Source organism: Momordica charantia, unplaced genomic scaffold (assembly GCF_013281855.1).
Source record: "Momordica charantia cultivar OHB3-1 unplaced genomic scaffold, Mcharantia_2.0 BLBB01000136.1, whole genome shotgun sequence".
In the NCBI taxonomy this organism is placed as follows: domain Eukaryota; kingdom Viridiplantae; phylum Streptophyta; class Magnoliopsida; order Cucurbitales; family Cucurbitaceae; genus Momordica; species Momordica charantia.
The window spans coordinates 1-23,237 of NW_028275292.1; the positions used below are offsets into that span (position 1 = coordinate 1).

At 34.8% G+C, this 23,237-nt stretch overlaps 2 protein-coding genes and 2 pseudogenes across 2 annotated transcripts; 2 read left to right on the forward strand and 2 right to left on the reverse strand.

Annotated features, from left to right (window-relative positions):
* The first annotated feature begins 9 nt into the window (after positions 1-9).
* LOC148207562 (uncharacterized) lies at positions 10-4,918 on the forward strand (annotated as a pseudogene).
* A 2,238-nt stretch (positions 4,919-7,156) lies between these two features.
* On the forward strand, positions 7,157-7,819 carry LOC148207563 (uncharacterized; annotated as a pseudogene).
* Positions 7,820-14,169: 6,350 nt separating this feature from the next.
* Positions 14,170-15,347, reverse strand: LOC148207564 (putative leucine-rich repeat receptor-like protein kinase At2g33170). The gene is made up of 2 exons (XM_088118415.1): positions 15,068-15,347; positions 14,170-14,888 (listed from the first exon to the last, which is right to left on the reverse strand). The coding sequence occupies exons 1-2, from the start codon at positions 15,345-15,347 to the stop codon at positions 14,509-14,511; spliced, it is 660 nt and encodes a 219-aa protein (XP_087974541.1). The 3' UTR covers positions 14,170-14,508.
* An 86-nt stretch (positions 15,348-15,433) lies between these two features.
* LOC148207565 (uncharacterized) lies at positions 15,434-18,013 on the reverse strand. The gene has a single exon (XM_088118417.1). It carries the CDS (start codon positions 18,011-18,013, stop codon positions 15,434-15,436), a length of 2,580 nt encoding a protein of 859 aa, XP_087974543.1.
* Positions 18,014-23,237: the final 5,224 nt, after the last annotated feature.

A 23,237-nucleotide genomic window follows, 5' to 3' on the forward strand; every position in this document is an offset into this window, starting at 1 on the left:
AGCTTGATATTTTGGGAAGATTTCACCTGTTTGGATGTGACGCAATGCTTATTAAACAGAACGATTTTACTTGTGGCCATAAACGTTTGGAGAAAGACACAGCTGGTTCTCTTGCACAGTTTCTCAGACTCGAGTTAAGGTCAAACATTTTTTTTTTCTGTACACGGTTCATTTTTCTCACTGTATGCAAGTTTATATAGGAATCAGCAACCTTCTAAGATACTTAAATCATGTGTTTTTTCTTTAGGCAAGTATCTGGTGTGGAAAGCATCTAAAGATGACACTTATGTCAATCCAGAGTCACAGGAAGAAGAGCACTCCAACCTGTTTTTTCAGGTGTAAATGTTAGTTAATGTCAATCTTATCTTATGCTCGTGCAGTTGACTTGAAGTGCAACTTGAAGTGTGTATTTATATTGTAGTTTCCTAATCAATGCTCTTTGATCGACTTAAATGTAAGTTTATTATCATGATATTTTATTTAATCAGGGATTTTTAAAAAATCATGTAGTTTTAAAAGTATGGATAAATATACGGTACTTCTAATCCATGTTGAGATTGACTAGCTATCTTGAAATGCCAAGGTTATTTTCAATTTTTGGACCATAAATATTGAGTTTCCTATACTATCACACAAGGACTCACATAAGCTCATTGAGACCAATACGTTCTCTCATTAATGCTTTGTGCCAATGCTCCAACCCTCTACCTGTCTTCTTGTGGTTGGGTTTGCTTATTTGCGTTTCTTCTTCTACCTTTCCAATTGGTTGGCAGAAGCATAAATTGCGTTTTCTTTTTGGTACATTGTTTCTTAGGATTGTAATTGTTGTTTTTAGTTACTTGTTTCAAATTACTTCCCTAGCAGGTTTGTTTCTTGGACTGATTAGATTTCTTTGTGCAGCTTCTTTTAGATGCGTTGAAATTTTCTGCTGCCAGTTTTTCAGCTTTGGCAAGATATCCTCTTTTGAAGATAAGATGTTGATGAGTACGGTTGAGAATTCACCTTGGAACAGTTGAATTTAATGAATTAATCAGTATCAAATTCAGGTACCATTAGCTTGCAGAATGTATTGATTGTTGTCAAGAAGCTGAATGGTTAGCTCTCCCAGATCTTTATTTTCTTTTCCTTTATTGATGAAGTCACCAAATCAAATAGAGGCTAGTGACCTCAATACTACAGCTTAGATAATATAAATAATAAAACGGAGAAAAAAGCTAAATCTGTTATTAAGTCACCTTATCTTGCGTCGAAATCTATGACAAGGAGTAACCCTTCTAGGATTCTCTGTTCATTTATTTTCTCTGTAATTCTTTAATCTCTAATCAGATTTGGTATTATGAAATGGATACACTGAATGAAGAAGAGGTCAAATGGTCCTCCCTTACTATTATTAGTAACTAGTAAGGCCGTAAAAATGTTTTGTGTTATACACTAGAAAAGAGTATTAACAAGAACAGGTAATAATTTACATAATTTTTTGACCATAAATTGCAAAGCAAGAAAAAAAGAGTTAGCATCAGATTAACTTTCATGGTTCTCTTATATATTCAAGCTGTAGTATTGAGCTTACTGGCCTTTAGTTTGATTAGGTGACTCTATCAAAGCAGTTTGGAGAGTTATGTGCAATACTTTTCTTGCCAAACATAGGAATTACCTCTTCTCGGATATGACAACAAATGAATTGACCTCCGGTCCTCCATAGTACAATTATGTCCTTGGTTTAATTTGTGAAACTAGACCTGGACGAAGTTTTAAGTGTTAGCTCTCTTAACAGTTCTATGATTTCATATCTTGGCTTTGCTTGTTTTTCTAGTTTTATGTATATTAAATGAAACGGTCAAACGTTTTGAAATTTTGCATAGTTGCATGTAGCCCCTTATTCATGAAAATCATGATATTGTTTATCGAGAAATACTTTCCTTGAGTAATGCAAAATTTACAAGTTAACCTTTCCCACCATCTTTCTCATGCATCTTAAATTCCCGCGTCTATAACCTCTTTCCGATTGTATTCTAGCTCGAATCAGGTGTGATCCTTGTTGGTAAATTTATTTTTATTTGTCCCTTTCTTATTTATATAGGTAAGTATGTTAATTGATTATTTAATTTTAGCTTAAAAGATGTTTAGTTACTTGTCCCTCAGCTGACATCATGGCTACTTTGTTTCTCTAAGTAGAGGATTCAAGAATTTGGCTCAGAAATATTGAAAGCTGTGCAGATGATCATTGATGCAATGATAAAATTTGTGAAGTTCACTCCCAAGCTCTAGATGGGGAGTTCTCTGATGAAAATTCTGATAAAACCAGCAGTGCTGCAAACCATGCCATCAACGTACACAAGTGTATATCGAGAAGTATGTGAATTGGGCACCATTGCAGCCAAAGGTGGTGGAGGATTGGTTACCATTCTTAACGTGTCTGGAAAGGAGTGTTTACCTTGCTTCAACATGGAAAACGTGTATTATTATCAAAAGTGAACATAGCAGGCACTATTCTGATTCTAGTTTCGCTTGTCATTGAGCCTCTGAAATGTGCAGCACGACTTGGTTCTTCTGTAACGAAAGAAGCTGTCTCTGCAGCTGAAGCCAGACGAATATTTCTTCCAGTTAAATTTTTCCTGATTAATGCTGTGAAAATATCGTGCCTGTGTCCTTGCCAAGCATATCTAGTACATAAGGAGATCATTCTCTGTGTTCTAACAATCTTCACATATAGTTTTCACTAAGCAGTGAAAAGTTACTGGAAACTGTAGCTGAAGCAATCACTGAATTTTGGAGCCAACGTGCTTGGATTTAGTCAAGTGTATAGTAAATTCCACTGATCTAAAACAAGACCTGAAACTTGAGATTATGGGCTTGTTATTCACTACTGAAAGGTGTTCTTTTCCAGATGGGATCCTAGTGCTTGTTTTAGGATTGATCCAATGAATGGAATGTTTTCCATTAATTGTGAAGGCATGAATAATGGAAAACCTTATTGCTTGGCCGCATTAATCTTCTACTTAATTTGCTGAGGTATTCTTTTGATCTCAGTGATGATGCAAAACTACTGATCACCACAAAACTCAGTTGGCTTTTGGACAATCTAGTTCAAGAAGATGTATATGCATCTGTTCTTCTTCTCCTGCAAGTTCCTTTCTTATATTTATCTGGAAAAACTACAGAGCTAAAATGGCAGCCTCTGTTCTCTTCTCTTTTGCATGCATTGAAGACTTTCATGGTTGCAGTCTCTTCAAGTTATGCTTGGGTGGAACTGCAATCCTTCTTACTTGAAATCTCTTGCATCCTCATTTTCTTTTTCTGCTGGACATTGTTATGGAACTTTGGTGCTTTATGTTGCGGTATGCTGATAATGGCCTGGTGAATGGTGTCATCTCTAACCTTTTATCAGTAATGAAGTCATTAGATCCTCGGAGCCAGTTCTTGTTTACAGTTCTGCTTTGAGAAAATGGCAAGGTCTATAAACATGATGCTTACATATGGTGCACATTCTAAACTAAATGAGATTTGTGAGGCTATTTTTTTCAGGACAAATCTCGGTTATCTACAGTGATATTGGTCGCCTTGATCTTGGAAGGCTTTCCCCTAAACTTACTCTCCGAGAAGATTAAACATATTGCTATTCAGGGTATGGTTCATGATTATTTGAGCTTCATCGGGATTTTGATGAGACTTTCAATGTTAACTTCCTCTTCTGGGTTATTGGGTTGCCAGTATTTTCTGCATCTGCTACAATACAGTCCATGTAGGTATTCGTATTTCACCTTGTTAAGGATAATATTTTTTCCAACCCTCCACACTCCTGAAAGTCCCTCGAGACTCAACTTTCCACAATTGTAGGTAGTTTTGTTTTTTTAGAACTTCAACTAGCGACCATGTGACTAGTTTTCCTTTTGTTTCTATTTACAAGTGAAGTTGATGTTATATCTTTTTCAGAGTTTCTTCACATAGTGCTCTAATATGAAGCTTTAGTTCAATGTTTCAGTCTCATTTATAATTGTCTAATTTGGATATCACAATGTCCTATAGGAAGTTAAGCACCTCTGATATTGATGTGAGAACGTTAAAGTTCTTACTTGCTCTTCTCCGTGGCTACAAAATTTCTGGAGTCGGAGAAGTAAAGGGATTCTGTAGAAAACTAATATCTGAAACGTTGGGGATCATCTCGTGCATGAAACACCTTTATGCATCTAATGAGATGGAGGAAGTCATCTTGGAGCTTGAAAAGCTTTTTATCTCAGGACCAACAGCCTCAGATCCTCTGTTATATGAATGCAAATCAGGTTTGGCTCCTTTCTTGGCAGGGCTTGCGCACATTAAAATGACAGAAACTGATGATAATGCCAAAAGCTGCGCTGTGTGGGAGCTATATCATATGTTATTTAAGGAGCGCACTGGGCACTCATACATTTGGGCTAACAGCTTTTGGATATTTTCTGCACGTACTTCTTGCGATGAGCTGTGGAGGTTTGTGCCACAAAATGCAGCTCTTTCGTACGACGATTTAGAATCAGGAAAACAGGTAAATGAAGAGGGGTTTATGTTAGAGTTTAAGATATTTCTTGAGAAGGAAATGGCTCTCCTCACAGTAACAACGAGTGGTGACCAGCTAGCACTGCTTTGAAAGAAGGACTAATGTTAAAGGATGTTCTCAATAAGATATTAAAATCATGTGAAAAGGGTATTGAATGTAAGAGCATGGACACTGATGAAGGACCATCTAGCAGGAAGAGAAAGCTTCCTGAAGGAATCAGCAAGGGAATGGATTTGCTAAAGAATGGGTTAAAGGTTATGCCCAGGTCTCTCACTGTTGGAAGGAAGTCATGTCGATTCCAGAGAACTTCATAACAAACTTTTCAGTCACTTCTTTGGCCTTGAAGATGAAATAGCTCGCCTTGGCAACCAAGGTGGGGGTGATTAGTCAAATCTCAATTTCAAAGGTACACAATTTTTTTGATAATCGCTTACATGCGAATGAATGAACTGTTCATAGCTGTCAGCACACTTATAAATAAAAATATTATCTGTCAGTACTACTACGTTGCTAATACCTTCGTGCACTTTTGCTGTTGTGATTACGAATTGTTTTTTTTTCTCTCTCTTCTAATGAGGTGGAGGAATATTCTTAAACATGGTTGTGTAATCGTTGCTTCAAGTAAATGGAGAAATTAAATTCTATTTTCAATTGTAATGCTTTCTTTTTCTCCTTTCGGTTCCAGACCGAAAAGTCCAACACTATAGCCCATGGATCAGTGATGTATGGTTCAGTCCGTACCATCGTTCTGTTGCAGAAGTAACCGAAGGCCAGATTCCATAGTGGAACCCACGTGCCATTCAGTCTTGACCAAATGAACTATATTGATTCGAGCTTCAGTGGTGAGGTCGAGAGTAGTCCGCTTCAGCTTTCTTTGGTGCCAAGACATTGGGAAGGTTTTTTCGCTGCTCAACTCGGTAATCTTCTCTCCAAAAGTTGTAAGGTTCGTTCATTATTCATGTTGGTTACAACTCATTTCTCTTTTAAGATTACTCGAATATCTAATAAGTTAAAAATTTCTGTGATTGAAACCATTGATGGCATTTAGCTTTAACACGAGTCTACTGTTGCAAAGCTCGAGTGAAAGTAGAAACGAATTATCTTTCTCGAACGTATTGCATTGCAAGTAAACAGAAATTGAGGCGTCAATTTAGTATAATGGTAAGGCGACTGATATTATTCCAATATGAGAGAATTAGAAATGTCATTTTATACCCTAGTATATTGGTCACGTTTGCAATATTAAACGACTAATTATGACAGGATAGGACCGTGACAGACACCATTTTTTTCGTAGAGTGGATAAGGCACTATATCTTTTCTTTTCTTTTCTGGGGTCTAATATCAGATCCTCTCTTCCCTAATTTTTTGTTAAGTAGGGTGAAGATTTGAGTTTATCTCTGTGTGCGCCAAAAGTTGATCGAGATTAATTATACCGTAGTGGTTGAATATTGATGCTCAACGATAGTGATAGGGTGTGGAAGAATGAATTTGAGAGATCTAATTGGTACTCCTATGAAGCCAAACCTTGTTTGGGAAAGGGTGTAGAGGTCAGTTTTTTATATTCCAAACTCTAAAAATGGTAAAGTAGCGTTTTATGAAATGTGACCAGTAACAATAGTTTACCTGAATACCGGTTTGTATTTTTAGAATAAAGTAATTTTGACTTTGCCTTTCACTTTGACCACAGCTTTCAAACATGAAAATGTCACCGGAGCTCATGAAGATTTTTTGGAGCCAGTTTCAGTGGACCTAAACAGTACAGGTATTCTGAATTGTTGGGTTATTATATTCGAAGTATAAGTATAGTTAATCGACAATCGTATAGAATATTTTGTATTCCTCTTGTTGAATCCAAGGCCAGTACTTGAATAATATCCTCATGCAGGAACTAAGATAAAATGAACAGTTGGATATTAGAATTTGGCAATGATTTTTTTTTTTTTTTTTTTTGATAGAATAGTTTGGTAGTTGATTCTCAATGGTAATGATTTTTTCCAGTTTTCTATTTTTAAAATTAGATCTGTTGACTGACCAGTTTCTTGTCTAAATTTTCACTTTTTAGTCTTAATAAATTAAAAATAAAATAAAAATAGGTTATTGAAAATTAGTTTTTTTTTTTGGGCTAGAATTTTATAAAGTATCTAAAAAAAGGACTACAAGATATTAAAAAGAAAATCATCATCGAAGTAAGTAAACAATTATAATCAACTCATGAACACTAACATTTTTTTTTTAGTCCACGGCGTGATAAATAAGTTGCACTGCCATTTTCTCTTCAGGGGCTAACTTGAATACAATGTTATCAAGATTTTAATCATTTGCGTAAAGAAAGTCCTAAAAAATCACGCGCCGCGTCCCGGCTAGTGGGTGTGCATTTATAGTTCTCTTCCAGATGTTCGATGTGTAGAACACGTATCACATTAATGGAGAAGCATATAATCCTCTCTTGATTTGTTTACGAGAATATCTAGAAAAGACAAAATAGGGTTCTGATATCTAAATATTCACAACCATTTCTTTCAATACAGTCTAAATTTTATCAATACAAATAGAAATAGTAAAAGTGCATTTCATTGAACTAGTACATTCTCTATTCATTTCATAGAACGTAATGGTCTAGAATTACCATTCTTAGAAAAACTAGCTTTGAGATGAGATGAGACCGTATAAAGCTTGAGAAAGACTGCCATCACTTGCACCAGCAATTTTACTTCATGAAGATTCTCATTAGCATTCTGATGCTCATTTTCTTCCCATTCTTCACTGTTTTTCGTGTCATTGTTACCTGCAGAGCAACTGTATGGCATAGAATACGAAGTCCGCGTGATCAATGGCTTCACAAATTCCTCACTCATGCCTCTGGTGATATGGTGTGCGTCCAAACAATGATATTGGCGGCGTGCGCTCCAGGAGCATGATGATTTCGGCTGGCTCGTCAGGACCAACTTCTGGATTTTTACAACCTCTCAATCTCATGCACGGTCAAACTGGACCGGACGAGGAAGAGTTTTGATGCATTCAAGGTACCAAGAGATATCTATCGCTGTAGTCCTCTCAGGAAATGCTCTTGCTGGTTATGGAAGATGGATTCTATTTCAGTGACGACGAAGTAAGCTGGAAGAAGGATTTCTCGTGGTAAAGCACCAGACCAGCTAAGTTGACTCAACTCTGTTCTACTTCTCTACTAGTTTTACTTTTACCGTCATCGTCTTGGCCTTTCCATAGCTAGATTCTAGCGTATCTCCGGAATGGAAGGCTTTTTCTGAGTTATAAGTATTGAGTTTAACCATGGAATTGAATTCCTCGAATATCCAAGCGCGGTATCACTTAGTAAAAAGGTGACGTTTTTCTATGTTTTTGGAGAAACCACGTCTGTGATAATACTACCGGTGTTCCTTTTGAGTTTATTAAATTATTAACTATGTTTGTTTAGTAACCCTGTGGCACATAATGGTCGGTAATTGCCTTTTATGGTAACTGGTACGTAAAGTCAGGTGTTGTTCACCAGGGACAAGTGCTCTGCTTTTTGGATGCTCTTGGATCTTACTGTCTCCATTTTTTCTCTTTTTTAAAATTTTTTTCCTTTTGAACTTTAGCCTAATTTTCTCTGTAGACTTGACAGAGTGAGGGGTGGTAGAATGTGTAGTCAGAAGAAATAAATTACGTTTTAGAGTCAGCAAGCCATCTTATATGGTCATGCTAATCACTTGGAAATCTAATAGTATTGCCCCTTCCAATTTTCAATATTTTAGGAATAAATCAGTAGCTATTAGAGAAGCCCCATAATAATCCTAGAAGTTAGACCCACCTAAGCTGTAGAGCTGGGAAATCTTGCCCCGGTGAGTTTATTCTCCCCAATCTGAAGACAATTTTGAGAGTTAAGGGATAATTAAGTAGGAAGTACAAATGGCAGTAGTAACACAACTAACAAACCAAGTTTAGAGAGCAATCGAATCTCTAAAGTTAATATTTTTTTGTAGTGTCTGAAAACAAAGTGATAAGGTGGATAATGATATGATTAAAGAGACGTGAGCGGTGAGACAAAGTGCCATTTATCTCCCAATATAAAAATTTGTAGGTTAAATTGAAACATCCTGAATAGTTAACATAGTTCTCTCCCTCGGCTCCGCTTGTTAAATAGGTATTTGTAGATTCGTTTTGGAAGATTGTAAATGAAAGATATCTTATTTGAAAAGACCAAAGATATAATATCTACTACAGAAAGGACCAATTAAGTTGATGCAGGGCCCAGTATACGCCAAGATTTGCCTGACATGGCTGTACAGATTTCCTCCATTTTCACAATCACATGCGCTTCCTCGTTCCTCCCTCTCCTCTCCTCTATAGGTTGGTATGAACTGCAATTTATTCCTAAATTTCCAGACATCATTTCCTTTTTTTTCTAGTCATATAAAAGATACTCTCTTCGCCCTAGATTTTTTTTTTGAATAATATTCTTAGGTCGGGGTTATTCCATGATACATACTTCGAGACAGTTATTTTTATTGGTACAAGGTCTTTTGAGTGATATAAAAAAGTAAATCATAAAGACTTATATCCAATATTATATCATTATCGAGATATGTAGAACTTGTTATCCTTAACATCATTGTCATTCAAATTGTTATTCAAATTGTGTTGGTATGGTAGTGCCAACCTCCTATATGCCGCAGCGTCTAAGGTGGTTAAAAGAATACTTCAGAAGAGTGGATTAAACTAATGATTTGGGGTAAACTTAGTTTTTATTCTAACCTTAATAGGTGCCAAAAGAATGAAAGAAAAAAAACAATCAAACTAGAAGGTGATAGAGGGAGATGGAAGAAAACTTGGAGAGAGCTATAGGCCTTTAGAGTAGAGTTCAAAATAAAAGTTATGTGGGCTTGAAGTTCAAAGTTGACAATACTGTATCGTCAAATTGAGGTATTTATTTTCATCTAAAAAGTTGTCCAATCATTATTGAATTTAAAAAGTCGACAATATTATATCATTAGGAAGATTATAAGGAGAAACTCACTAAATCAAGAAAACAAAACAAATACGAGGACTCCAATGATTATATTGAATCTATCTTAGTACTCTTCGCATCGGTTCATCTGAGCATATCCTTTCGAATGGCAATATCAACCTCCATGCGAATCACAACTCCACATTTATGTGTAAAACGTTTGTTTGTGTATACTATCATTAACTTTATAAATTTCTTAGATGCAATAATTACACCGGGGGCCTTTTGAATGGGACCAAGCAAAATTCGAATCACCACATACTAAGAATTAACAACCACCATATGAAGTTACAAAAAATTATGTTATCTTTGTAACATCAAATCTTTTTGTTCTTCAAATTGGACAACTAGCATTGATCTGAAATTGGAGGTGACTGAATACATATCATTCAATCAATTTTTATATCTTATCTAGGAAGATTAATTTCTTTCTTGTTATTATAATGACAATGATTTTATTCGAATTGGTGTCAACACCTTATTAAACATTTACAATAGAGTGTTTGTCTAATAATAGGAATGCAACATGAAAAAAGTTTCAATATTAGAAGTTAATGCATTAAATTGAAATAAAAATAGAGGAAATAATATATTATACATCAAATATTCGAATTTCTAGTTTAAGTTAGAAGAAAAAGAAAAAAAGAAAATCCACGGGGATAAACAGAAAATCCTTATGGTGCTGTCTTATGTGGGGGGCAATTCTATTTGAGTGGCATTTATTCAATCGAGAGTCATTCTCTAACACTTGAAGGAATATATTAGAACACATGCCTTCATTTCCATTGGGCTTAGATCCAATCAAGAGAAGCAAAAGGCACCATGAAAATTGTTTAAAAAGTTTTAAGGATTTAGAGGGAGTGCTTTCCAATAATAGTAAAAAGGACCATTTGCTTTCTTTTTAAATGGTAAGAGACTTATTCTCATCCTTATTTTTTTAGTTTTTTCGTTTATTTCAATCTTTTAATCTTTTTCTAGTCACAATTTCAACAATACACCACCTTTAATAAGTTTCTTGAAACATAACAATAAATTTGTATTAAATGGTTTTCGTTATAAATTTGAATAACATTTTGCAAATGGTGACCAAAATAGTTATTAAAAAAAATGTATAGGAACTGTTGGAGGTTGATTTAAGCACACACGTGGCAAGTGTTGAGTGGATGAACAAACTGTTACACATGGCTCGAAAATAACGGCCAAGTATTCATTCCTCGACTCGACCTATAAGTGGCCGAGCCGAACAAGTTCACTTTGACTTACGTTCTTACAAAAATGTGCGATTCGATTGGCTTTCTTCAACTTGGTCACGCCTCCGACAAACTCCACGACAGTACGCCGCGTTTCACAGTAACCTTAAAGAGCCGTTGAAGCTGTGTCGGGAATGCTGTCGGAGGTCCTGGCTATAAATAGGATCATTTCCCTCATTTAAAAGTATGCGAACATCCTGATTCTCTCTCATTAAGCTCAGGCTTTTACTGACTTTAGCATCGAAGTGCTCACTATCTCGCAGGTCCAGTTTCAGGAGGTCACGGTTCAGCTCACCTGCTCGAGCCGAAATTCGTTGAGTTGGACAACTTTATGATTCAACAGGAACTAAAATGAACAAAATAGAAAGTCAAAAAATCAAACATTTTAAAAGTATAAGACGAAAATAGTATTTAAACCTCAATTCTTAGACCTATTTATTAGGTAGAAATATGGTTACCTGAAAAATAAATGCAAATAGCAGGGGTCTTATGATAATCGTTTGTCTTTCGCTTTCTGTTTTTTAATTAAAAAAACTTGTTCAGTATCAATTTCCTTTATTAGTTAATAATTTTTTTTTTTTAAAAAAAAGCTTTTGACATCCGAAAAAAATTCTGATATCTTATGAAATATGTTTTTTTTCCCCCTAAAACTATTAAATTTCAAAAACCAATTTCGAAATATTATAAGTCAAAATATCTTTTAGAAACATAATGGGCATCACACAAATCCTAAATATTATTTTATTTTGAATTTTCGAATTTTTATCTTTTTTTTTCGAACAAAAAAAGATGGAATAAATTTGTGTAAAGGAAATGCCAATTATGATCACAACTTCATTCAAAATTCAAAATTAATGTATGTAGGTATAATAACTGATTCTTTAGCTTCCTATTAAACCTATAGTTGAAAAAAAGAAATATTTCTCAGTCAACTTTTGAAATTAGAAAAATGAAATTCAAACTTCAATGTCAACTTTTTAGTTTAGAGGTGTCCTTCTCCTTCATTCATCCAAGTATTTATTGAGAGATGGCGACCCACGAAAATCTCGAACAACAACAAGATGAACACTCACTTTCTGCCGACGGGCATCCCATTAACACATTACGGGCAGGGGCAGGGAGGTAATTTTCTAATATTATTTCGGTTTGATATTTTAAAAAATGTTTATTTTAGTTCACGTACTTTCAATTTTTATTTATTTTAGTAGTTGTATTTTCAAAACTTCTTTTTTGGTACACTCACGATCTCTTAGTCACAAATAAATGTCAATTATTATTGAACTACAGTTATGTTGTTAACACGATATGATTTTAAAAATAAGTATACATATACAATTATGTTACGTATCAAAATGCAACGTCAACTTCTACGGGATGAAACATACTTATAACAGTATATATTGATTTCAATATGATAAAATCTAACATTAACATTTTATTCTTTTGGTATTTCAAGATTTTTCCACACACTTTAATATATTGAGAGAACAATTTTTTATGTCCCATTTGGGCTCTCTCTTCATATGTTCCTAAGCTACCAAACATTTGACATATATAATTTGTCATAAGATGCACGAGCTCTCCCTAAATATGTATGGTTGTCTATCCAACTCGACACTTAGAGAGGGAAAAAAGTGTCATCGTTGTAATATGACTGCTACTCTCATAATTATTAAAATGACAATTTTTTTGCTATATATCTAGAGCGGGGATAAAGAGAATTAGAAATGAGACATTTTCTTTCCTCTAATTTTATTTCGAAAATGGAGACGGGGAATATATTCATTGTCTTTACCTTATCCTTGAAGTCGTATGTTTATTGTAATGAGAGAGATTTTTAAATTATTTTTTACTATATATTTAGTGATAAAAGATGACAATCCTATTAAGTAGGATATTATCAACATTTCATAAATCTCAATATAAGATTAAATGTGGTTCTAGTTCTTACACTTTTAATAATTTTTTATTTAATTATAGTCTTTAAATTTTTTAAACTGACAAATGCTCACGGAGCTTAACTACATCTAAATCAATCCAAATATTTGTAAGAAAAATAATGATTTTTTTTTTATGTTGCAATGAAATATGTTATGTGTAGATCAATTAAATAATGCAACTTTTTGGGTATCTAAATTTATACTCTGTTTTGATTTATACTTCAAAGATTTTGATAGGATAGAAGCTTTCCATGCTCAACTTGGTCAAGATAATAAACTTCAAGAAGAAGAATTTTTTTTTTTAGAAATTTAAATATCATTGTAGAATGGACCAAAATCTTGCTTTTGACTAAATTCTTTATGGAATTAAAAGCAGTTGAATATTATGTTATTTTATGTCCTACGTTACACGTTTCTTATTTATTTTAATCCATCATTAAATCCCTACAAAAATAAAAGTCTACACTAGAGGTAAGTTTCAATGCTTTATCTTTCTAAAAAAAAAAAAAAAATCAATACTTTATTATTATTTTAAATAAAGACCAATTTAAAATAATAATATTTTTTTAGTTCGATAATATATGTGAGTAGCAATTTGAACTTTCAAAGTATCGATAAAGATGATGTATCTTAACAAGTTGAGGTATGGTCACGTCGTCATTAAAATAATATTTTTGTCATCAATATCATCCACATAGATTAATTACTTAAACGACAAATGTTGGATTTTCAATGAGGTGACGGTCGGATTTAGATCCAAAGTGGACGCCCAGTCAATCAAGGTGATAATCTGAAATAGAACCTTACACTAGTGTGGTGCTCCACCACATTCACTTTGAAGCTTAAGTTAGTACTTAGTAAAAAATGGTGCCAAACCGTACTTGGTTAGGTTATATAGAAATTCATACCTGGCCGATGATCATCAGATCATTTGCAGGCGATATCAACGTCCTAGGTCCATTACGAGTTGAGCTCCCGTTTTTGTACCCAGATAGTTTTGCTAGTTCCTTCTAGTCCTCGTCTGAATTGAGGTTTGGACACGTATTTTCAAATAGAAGGGCCACAGAAGAATTCACCCCAATTTTTTTTTTTTTTTTTTTTTTTTTTTTATGGATACAAATGACTCTGATGGTCCCTTTTGATCTGCCCTAAATTTTCAATATGGAACTTTGCTTTTAACCAAATAGAAAGTCAAAAAGTACTCTGTTCACTAGCACCTTTTTCTTAGGCCATTCTCATTCTCACGCCAAATCTTCCATATCAAATTCTTGACTTGTAAATAGAGTTTCATAGTCACTGCACTTTAGTTTCTTTAAGACCGACTTCAACCTCTATTTAAATTCCAATATCGAAACATGAATATAAATCGTGGAGGCCACCTATTTAAGATATTAAATATTCATAGAGTTCTTCGATGTCAAATGTAGTAGGATCGAACGATGACAGAATTTTTTACTTTTATTGATAACACTGATGTTTTACATACAGAACAATGGTATTACCAACTGTACATAAAAACTGTTTTAGTTTCTTTCACAAAAATACAGAATTGGAGAAAATACCTATCTTTACCCAATTGCCCCCAGCCCCAATAACTGATAAGTTAACTCAATGGACATTTTTCTAAAGGAAGAAGAAGAAGAAGAAGAAGAAGAAGAAGAAGAAGAAGAAAACTATGAAACCAATCAATTTCCTGTAAAAAAATCAGGGGGAACATATCAGTAACTAGCAATCTTTAGGCATCTGATGAAACTTCCAATAATGGATTATACTGTACTGTCATATGGTATTATCTTTGAGGGGAAGGTCGGAATCCGGAGATGGAATGAAATTGACTTCTTGCTCGTTAGACTCTATAAGCATCGACACAACGTCCCGCATAGATGGTCGGTCGAAAGGAGACATACTTGTGCACATTAAAGCGATTCTTAGTACCGCCATCATGTGATCGATGATACTTCTGTCTTGAAGATTCAACCGAGAATCAAATATTCTCGACGTGTATGAATGGTCGCGGATGAAATTTTTCACCCATGTTACAAGATCCCCTCCCTGATCTAATGGCTGTACAGGAGTTTTCCCAGTTAACAACTCAAGAAGAACCACCCCAAAACTATAAATGTCACATTTTTCTGTAACCTTCATAGAGTAAGCATATTCTGCAGCCAAAAAAAGAGAGGAGGTATGCTTCAAGGTTTCAGAAGAATCCAAGTTTGCAAGATGAAAATGTCATGTTTTAATTTGAAGTCTTAAACAAAAGTTCAACATTTGATCGTAATAATAATATTCACATGGATGTCAAAAATTTTGATATTTGGGTTATTAAAGAAGAGCTTACCAGGAGCGATGTATCCATACGATCCTGCAACTGCTGACATCGATTTAGAATGAGGCATGTCAATCACTTTTGCAAGACCGAAATCACCAACATGGGCTTCAAAGTGATCATCGAGAAGAATATTATTCGACTTGATATCTCGGTGAACTATCTTCGGTTTGCAGTCATGATGCAAATATGCAAGACCTTCTGCAGCCCCAACAGCGATCGTGAACCGAGTTGGCCAATCCAAGCAACGAGAGGACCCATGAATTAGTTCCCCTAAACTACCCTTTGCCATGTATTCATAAAGGAGCAGATTGGAACCTTGGTGGTAGCAGTATCCATAAAGCTTAACAATATTTCGATGCCTTATCTTTCCGAGGGTCAAAATTTCGGCCTGGAAACTGTTCTCAATGTTGTTCCCTTCCCTGTTTGATGCAACCTCTTAACTGCGATAATCTGTCCGGTATGAACCACGGCTTTATAAACTGTTCCACAAGCACCCTTTCCAATAATATAGCTGTCGTGAAAGTTATTTGTGACTTCAACCAGATCATGGAAAGTAAATCCCTCCTTGGGAGGTAAGTAAAAATCCGAGTCAGAGGACGACATCTCCTTATTCGGCATCGAAGAAGATTCATGTGGACGTCTCATGTAATGCAAAATAATCACAATTAGAACGAGAGAGATCCCACCTATAGCAGAAGCAACTCCTGTGATGATTTTACCACGTGACGTATTTGCACTTTCCGATTGTGTAGTATGAGAAGAAAAATCCACATTGCAATCACCAAGAGGTCCGCCACAAAGTCCGTCGTTGCCCGTAAAGCTATCGATGCCCATGTTCTGAAACAATGGTATCAAAGGTATCGGCCCGGTAAGGTCATTGTAGGAGAAGTTGCAGATTGATAAACTAGAAAGGTTGTCAAACTCGGTAGGAATTTGTCCAGTCAAATGGTTGTTATTGAGAAGGAGAACTTCCAGAAGATAAAGTTTTCCAAGCTCTGGGGGTATTCTCCCAGTTAGATTATTGTAACTGAGATCCATTGAAATCTGCAAGCTTAAAAGGGAGCCCAACTCCTTTGGAATTTCACCAGAAAATGAGTTACCGCCGATCTGTAACTCTGTCACACGGGAGATGTTTCCCAGTCCTGCAGGTATGTTTCCTGAGAACTTATTTCCAGAAAGGATGAGAAGCTCCAGTTGCGAAAGGGAACCGATCTCATTCGGTAAAGAGCCTGTAAAGGCATTGTGGCTGAGATCGAGTCGTTGAAGCATCTTACAGTTGAAAAATTCAAGTGGTAACTGACCAGTGAGCCGATTAGATGAAACATTGAAAGTGACCAACTTAGTGAGGTTTCCAATTTCTTTTGGTAAGTTAGATGTGAAGAAATTGTTCGCAATGTGAAGCCTTTGCAACTGTAGACATCTTCCAATATCCAGCGGAATTGGACCACTGAATTTATTCTGGCCCAATTCAATGGCAGAAAGGTTCTCCAAGTTGCAAAGCTCTGATGGAAATGCCCCGGTAAGCATGTTCCCGCCGAGACGAAGTTGCACCAGTGATTTACAGTTCAGGATTCCAGGAGGAATGTTTCCATACAGCTTGTTAGACTCCAAATTCAATATGCTCAGATTAGAATGATGACAAAGGTGAGAAGGAATCGTCCCGGTTAGGTTGTTTACTGAAAAATCAACTACCCAAAGCCGGCTGTAACGTCCGAGCCCTGAAGGAATACTACCACTGAGAGAGTTATCAAAAAGCTGCAGTTGTACCATCTTAGTGAAATATTGGAAACCAAATGGTATAGGTCCTCTAAGATCGTTAATCGATAGATCGAGCCGTGTCAAGTTACTCAAGGTGCTGAATTCATTTGGTATAACACCAGTCAGCAGGTTTTTGAAGAGGAAAAGCAAGCGCAAACCCTTAATCTTACTTAACTCTGAGGGGATATCACCAGTTAAAGAGTTCTCTGAGAAATCAATTTCTTCAACCAGCGAAAGATTACCAATTTCCTTTGGAATGGTCCCATTAAGCTGATTCCTGTACAAATACAACTTCTTCAGAAATCTGAGATTCCCCAATGCCTTGGGTATGGGGCCAACCAGCTCATTTGCATACAGCGCAAGAACCTCGAGGCTCGTACAGTTCCCGAGCTCCTCAGGAATAATACCAGAAAACTGGTTATTCCAAAGAATCAACTCGGTTAGGTTATAAAGCATCCCAAGCTCCTTTGGTAGTTCCCCTCCTATCTCATTTTGAGCCAGGCCAAGCATATTAAGACTCTGGCACCCACTTATTTCGGAAGGTATGCTTCCAGAAATAGTATTCTGTCCAGCCCTAAACCTCCTCAGATTCTTGAGATTCCCAATAGAACGAGGCAACGGGCCGGTGAGCTGGTTGGTATACGCCACAAACTCTACTAGTGATGATAAATTCCCGAGCTCTTCAGGGATCGAACCACTTAGTCTATTGTTACAAATATTCAAACTCCTCAAGGAAGAAAGCTTCCCCAATTCAGGTGGGATTTTCCCATCAAACATGTTGTTATTAAGAGAAAGGTATTCTAGACCTGAACAATTACCAATCTCTTTGGGAATATTTCCGGTGAACTCATTGTAAGAGAGATCAAGATAAGTTAAGTGAATCAATTTACCGATAGCAGGGTTTAGAGATCCAGAAAGATTCTTCGACTTCAAGTTGAGTGACCATACGAACGGAGCTTCACCAGCAGTGCATTTCACACCGATCCAACTGCACGGTGTCTGGTCCGTGGGATTCCAGTTCTTCAAACTATCAAATTCATCCTTAAAAGTCTTTTTCAGCTCCAAAAGGGACAGCCCTTCTAAGTTCAACCCTTGTGTAGTACAAAAGAGAAGAGTGATTGAAAGCCAAAATCCAAAAAACCTTACTAAAAATCCTCCCCTTGACTTGACAACATCTGTAACCATATTAACAACCATTGCCTCCACCAAAACTACATGAAGATCCAGCAACTTAGCACCTGAGGAAGCCATTATCATGTCAAACAGCATTGCCGAATAAAACAAATATCACTTTAACAAAAAGAAAGAAACAAAAAGGAAAATTCCCCTTACAAAGTGGATTCTTAAAGTTCCTAGGAAGTTCATTTCAGATTCAAAGAGCGACAGAGTCCGCAGTACGCATTTAAAAACAGCACAGAATCGTAAACTCAGACTCAATTCTTAGTGAATGCAAATAAAAGGATCAGTAAGAAAACTTACAAACCTCACAGCCATCACTCGTCGAAAAGGGGGTAACAAACACAGCAATTCCGCCATGTCTTCTTCCAACTCACATCTTCTGACGAGAAGCTGAAGAAGATGGAACTCATGAATCAAAGAAAAAGGACAGATCGAGATTAAAATTCAGGGCGCGGAATAATGGGAAAACGCCGAATTTATGAATTGGGCAGGAAAAAAATAAAGGGCAGAAAGAAAAATAATCAAAATCTCCAGCACTTTGCGGCTGTAATCGAACACTTGGCACTCTGAAAATAGCGATAAATTAGAGAGAAATCATTCCCCCCCTTTTTTCATGTTATATTCAGCTACATACTGATCAAATCCACCAGCGGAAACCCCAAATTCTCCAACCAAGCCTTTTCTGCTCCAAAATTAAAGTTAAAAAACAAAACAAGAGGATGGAGAGATCTTGGGAGAGATTATTATAGGGAAGAACAAAAAGCAGAGCTCATTCGGCGAAGGAGAAATGGCCGACAAAGGAGACGATAGTTTGGCATCTGTGTAGGGGAGAGTGGGGGCTGATTTTAAGTGGTTGGAAAGAAAGACGAGAGAACTGTGAGTTCCATGGATTCAACTTGGAAGAGAAAGTTCGAAAGTTTTTCCTGCAATTTTTTTTCTTTTTCTTTTTCTTCGCCATTTGTCTTTTGTCTGTTTCTTATATAAGCCGATGGTCGTTAATGGAGTCACGATGCCAATCCTCCGTTTGCGTTTAATATTCAAACCATTGATGAACAAACAAAGCTTCGTCTCCCTCTTTTTTTCTTTTATTATACTTTTCCAAAATCAGTTTTACATTTCTTTATCTAATTTGTCCTTGCTCTTTGATTTTTTTTAAATTAAGTAATTGAAAATTATATCCGTTGGGGTCGGATTATGGATGAGGTGACGTGCCTACGAAAGTCTGGCCAAAGAGCCTCATCGAAGTGATTCGAAAGGTGATAGACTAAATGTAATCCGAAGCTTAAGTTAGGACTTGGATTTAATTAATAGTGAGCTAACAATGGTTTGACTCCTTTCTTTGTAGGGAGAAGATTTGGGAAAGAGTCTCACTAGTATATTTGTCAGTGAGAGAATATTTTGACTGCCACACGAGTATTTTGATAATAGAATTGTCCTTTTTAAAATATCAGTAGATACCTTGCAACTCTGCTTAAGGTAGGAACCATACTTATCGTATGATATAGCTTTTCCTCCATGCCTGATCTATAGCCTAAGTCCACGTGGCTTCGTGGGAGTGGTCCACGTGTTAGTTTTCAATTTCACCCATGACCATGTTATTAGCTAGATGTTAAGTGTCGGTGTAGATGAAAAAGTGAATTCTCAATCTTACGAAGATGTGAATGAAAATATTAATAAAATATGAATGTTGTTGGGTCTTTTTGAAAAATTTAATAAAATAATATTAAGATGCTAGCACCGTATTTAACAAGTTAAGCCTCACATAACTTAAAATATGTATTAATATAATTAATGAATAATTCCAATACAGGTTCAGAGACTAAAATATGAAATTTGAAAATCGAGAAATTAAAAGCAAGTATAAAATTGAACTTTCAAAATGTCTAAGTTTAGTCATTCCCTATTATTTTCTCGTCAATTGTTTAATAAATAGATGATATAATTATAAATATACATATCAATATTTTGATATTGAGTATCTACTAAAGTCACGTAGACTGGTTGAGCTAAGTATTATTGCCAAGTATTAAATAAGACATAAATTGGAAGTAGAAATTCTAAAAAAACAATTGTTTTTTTTTTCTTCTCTTTCTTTTAAGTTTAAAGACTAAAAAACACCTTGAGCTCAAGAATTAATAATTGAAAGAGATATTTAAACTTATATAAAAAGAAAAAGATCGTAATTGTTTGTTAAATTATTATTATTTAACGGTCAAAACACTCCAATAAAGATAATCATCGAGCTTCACTGAAAATTAGGTTGATTATCTGTACTTAATCACATGACGTCATGGCTGAACACTCACCAGTCACCATGCAGACAAATCTTTTCTTTTTTCTTTTTTTTTTTTTTCCTTTTTTAGTGCAGGTGGCTCTCATAATTTTCCGCACAAACGGCGGGATCAAATGAAACGTCGTCGTTCCCTATATTTGCTATTCACACGTGTTTCCAGATTACAATTGCAAAGCCGCGTGTATAAAATTTCTTATGTAATCTAAATAAATAAATCTCAACCGTCCATCTCAAAGATAGACGACTCTCCATCTCCATCTCCTTCTCCTTCTATATTTTTATTATTTGGCAAATTGAATAATAACATCAAGCTTGTGTCACGGAGGATGATGGGCCTGAAGAGTGGGCCCAAGGAAGCCCGTGCCCATAAAGCTCGCGGGGCCCAATAAAAGTGGCCGACTCCGAAGTCATCACATCTATATCGCCATTCGCCACTAGCCCTTCGTGATGTCGAAATCAAACGGTCCACATTGGCGGATTTAGGAGTCTGCCTAATCATCAGATCTTGAAAAGCAGATCGGTGGGGTCCACTAGAAATTATTAAAACAACTAATTTTAAAAACAAATAACAATAACAATAAATAATAATAAGGAAGGATAGAAAAGTGGGAGAGCTTTATTTAGGGCACATGCGTTAGGCCTGCAGTGAAATCTGACTTCTTTTATTTTTCTTTTTCTCTTTCGTTGAGGATTTTATCTAAGGTTTGGCTTTTCTCCACTAAAATGGACAAAGAAACTTTTTCTTTCCTTTTCCTTTTTACTTTCAAATAGGTTTCTTCTCAGATTATATTCGAGTTGAGCTTTACCTTTTAGTTCAATGTAAGCCAATTTGGACACGAGTATCTCAAGACATATATTTATACTTGATTTGACCTCTTAACAATATTTTTACTAATGAATTTGGTATAATTTATTTTTAGAATACATCCTCGTAGGTATAAAAGGAATTAATTAATACGGCAAATTATTCTGTAGATAAATCTAAAAATACAAGAACATATTCGTGGGAATATACAAAGAGTTCTCTTGGATCTCATTATAAATAAATAAATCGTAGGTTCAGAAGAATATAAAAAAATAGATAACTCTGCCAAAATTGTAGAGTGGGGCTCACATAATGGGATTCTTGTCACACTTGCATTTCTTTACAATATAAACCATGCAATTTTCAAAAATATAATTCCCAAAAAAGAAAAAAAAAATAATTAAGCTATGAGTGTGAATTACTGTAAGTTCACATGAAATTTGTTCATCAATAATTGCCCATTGATTATTCAAATACATTAAATCAGGGATTGTTATTATAAAATAAAGAATTGACTCAATTGATGAGAAGTCTAGGCATACATTGGTCCAAATCTGCCTGATTTTTTTTTAAATGTATTATTTTAATGAAACCAATCTTGCAATCCCCCTTCTCATTTTGATCCATAGTTTTATCAAAGTTTGACCCAATTGCCAATTTATCAATTAATATATCTTAATTATTTAACAAAAATATAGCATGAATGATAAATGTGACTATTTTACTGGACTATATATTACATTTTAATTGAGTTTGATTATTTTTTATTTTGTAAAATTTCAACATTTTTGCTATATTTAAAAAATATATTTTATTTTATGCTATCCATGTAAATACAGTGGACTTAAAAAATTTAAGTATCATTTTTAGCATGAAAATGAATTGATTGACTCATCTCAGTGCAATATTGTTCATATTAACTTTTTATTAATAAAATATATTTATTAAAAAAAGTATTAACATTACTAAAAATATATATAGACAAACTTATCTTTCTCTTATGGTTTGGCTTTCAAATATGTTCATCTATTTAGATCTATCCATATATAAACATTTGAATTAAAAAAATAATATATATTTCTCCAAGATTGATCTTTTAGGGGGGGAAAAAAGAGTCAAAGAAAATGGAATTTTCATATCCATTTTCATCCCATGCCCCCCAACCACAAATTCATTACATTCATGGGCCTAGGTTGGAGGAAAATTAATGAAGGCTATGAATTGACCATTACATTCTTTATTTCTATCTATTTTGTTCTCCCATTAGATTTTGTAGCTTTCAATTTGATAAATTCAAGCCTATCTTATTTCAACTTTCTAATCAAAAGTGATATCCATTAAAAAAATAAAATAAAATCATATTTTTTTAACCATGTGGTGAAAAATTTCATGAAATAAATTACTATTCATGAAAAGAAACAAATATTTATGAGAAAGTAGATAAGTTAAGTTGGCCATATATTATAGAAGACAATTTTGTTAATATTTTTAAAAAATGAATATTTCATTAAAAATTTAAAATTATTTTAAGAAAATACAACATGCAGGACAAGGTTTTATGCTGTGAAAATTAAGAAATGGTAATAATTGAAATGAATACCTTAGCTGTTTTTTGCTTTCTTATCTGTCTTTCAAATATGTATATTTAATAACGATTTTCTCATGTTGTCAAGATTCTGTTTGAAATGCTTGCAAAATTTCAAGTATTAATAAACTAAATTTTCAGAACTTTTAATTTTCAACTATGGATTTGCTAATCCCAAACTATTTACAAATCCTTAACATTGGTTACATAACTCCAATTTGTATAACCTATTTCTCTCTACTTATAATCTAGTAACAAATTATATACAAACAAGCTTTATAGTCTCAAATTTTATAAATTCAAACTTATTAAAATCAAGACTCAAACGTCTTTTTGGCTTATTTCTCTGTACAATTTAGAAACAAAACTTTTTACATCAACTCCTGAACTACCTCGAGAGCACGTGTGAGGTGGAATAAGACCAAACCATATGGAGCGAGCTTCGTGATGGAGAACATGTACAAAAGAAAATACACTCTGACGCTTAAATAAGCAAGAATCCTGCTTATATGCTCTTAAGTCGAGGAATCCCTACGTATGACAATGAGTTCCTATTTAC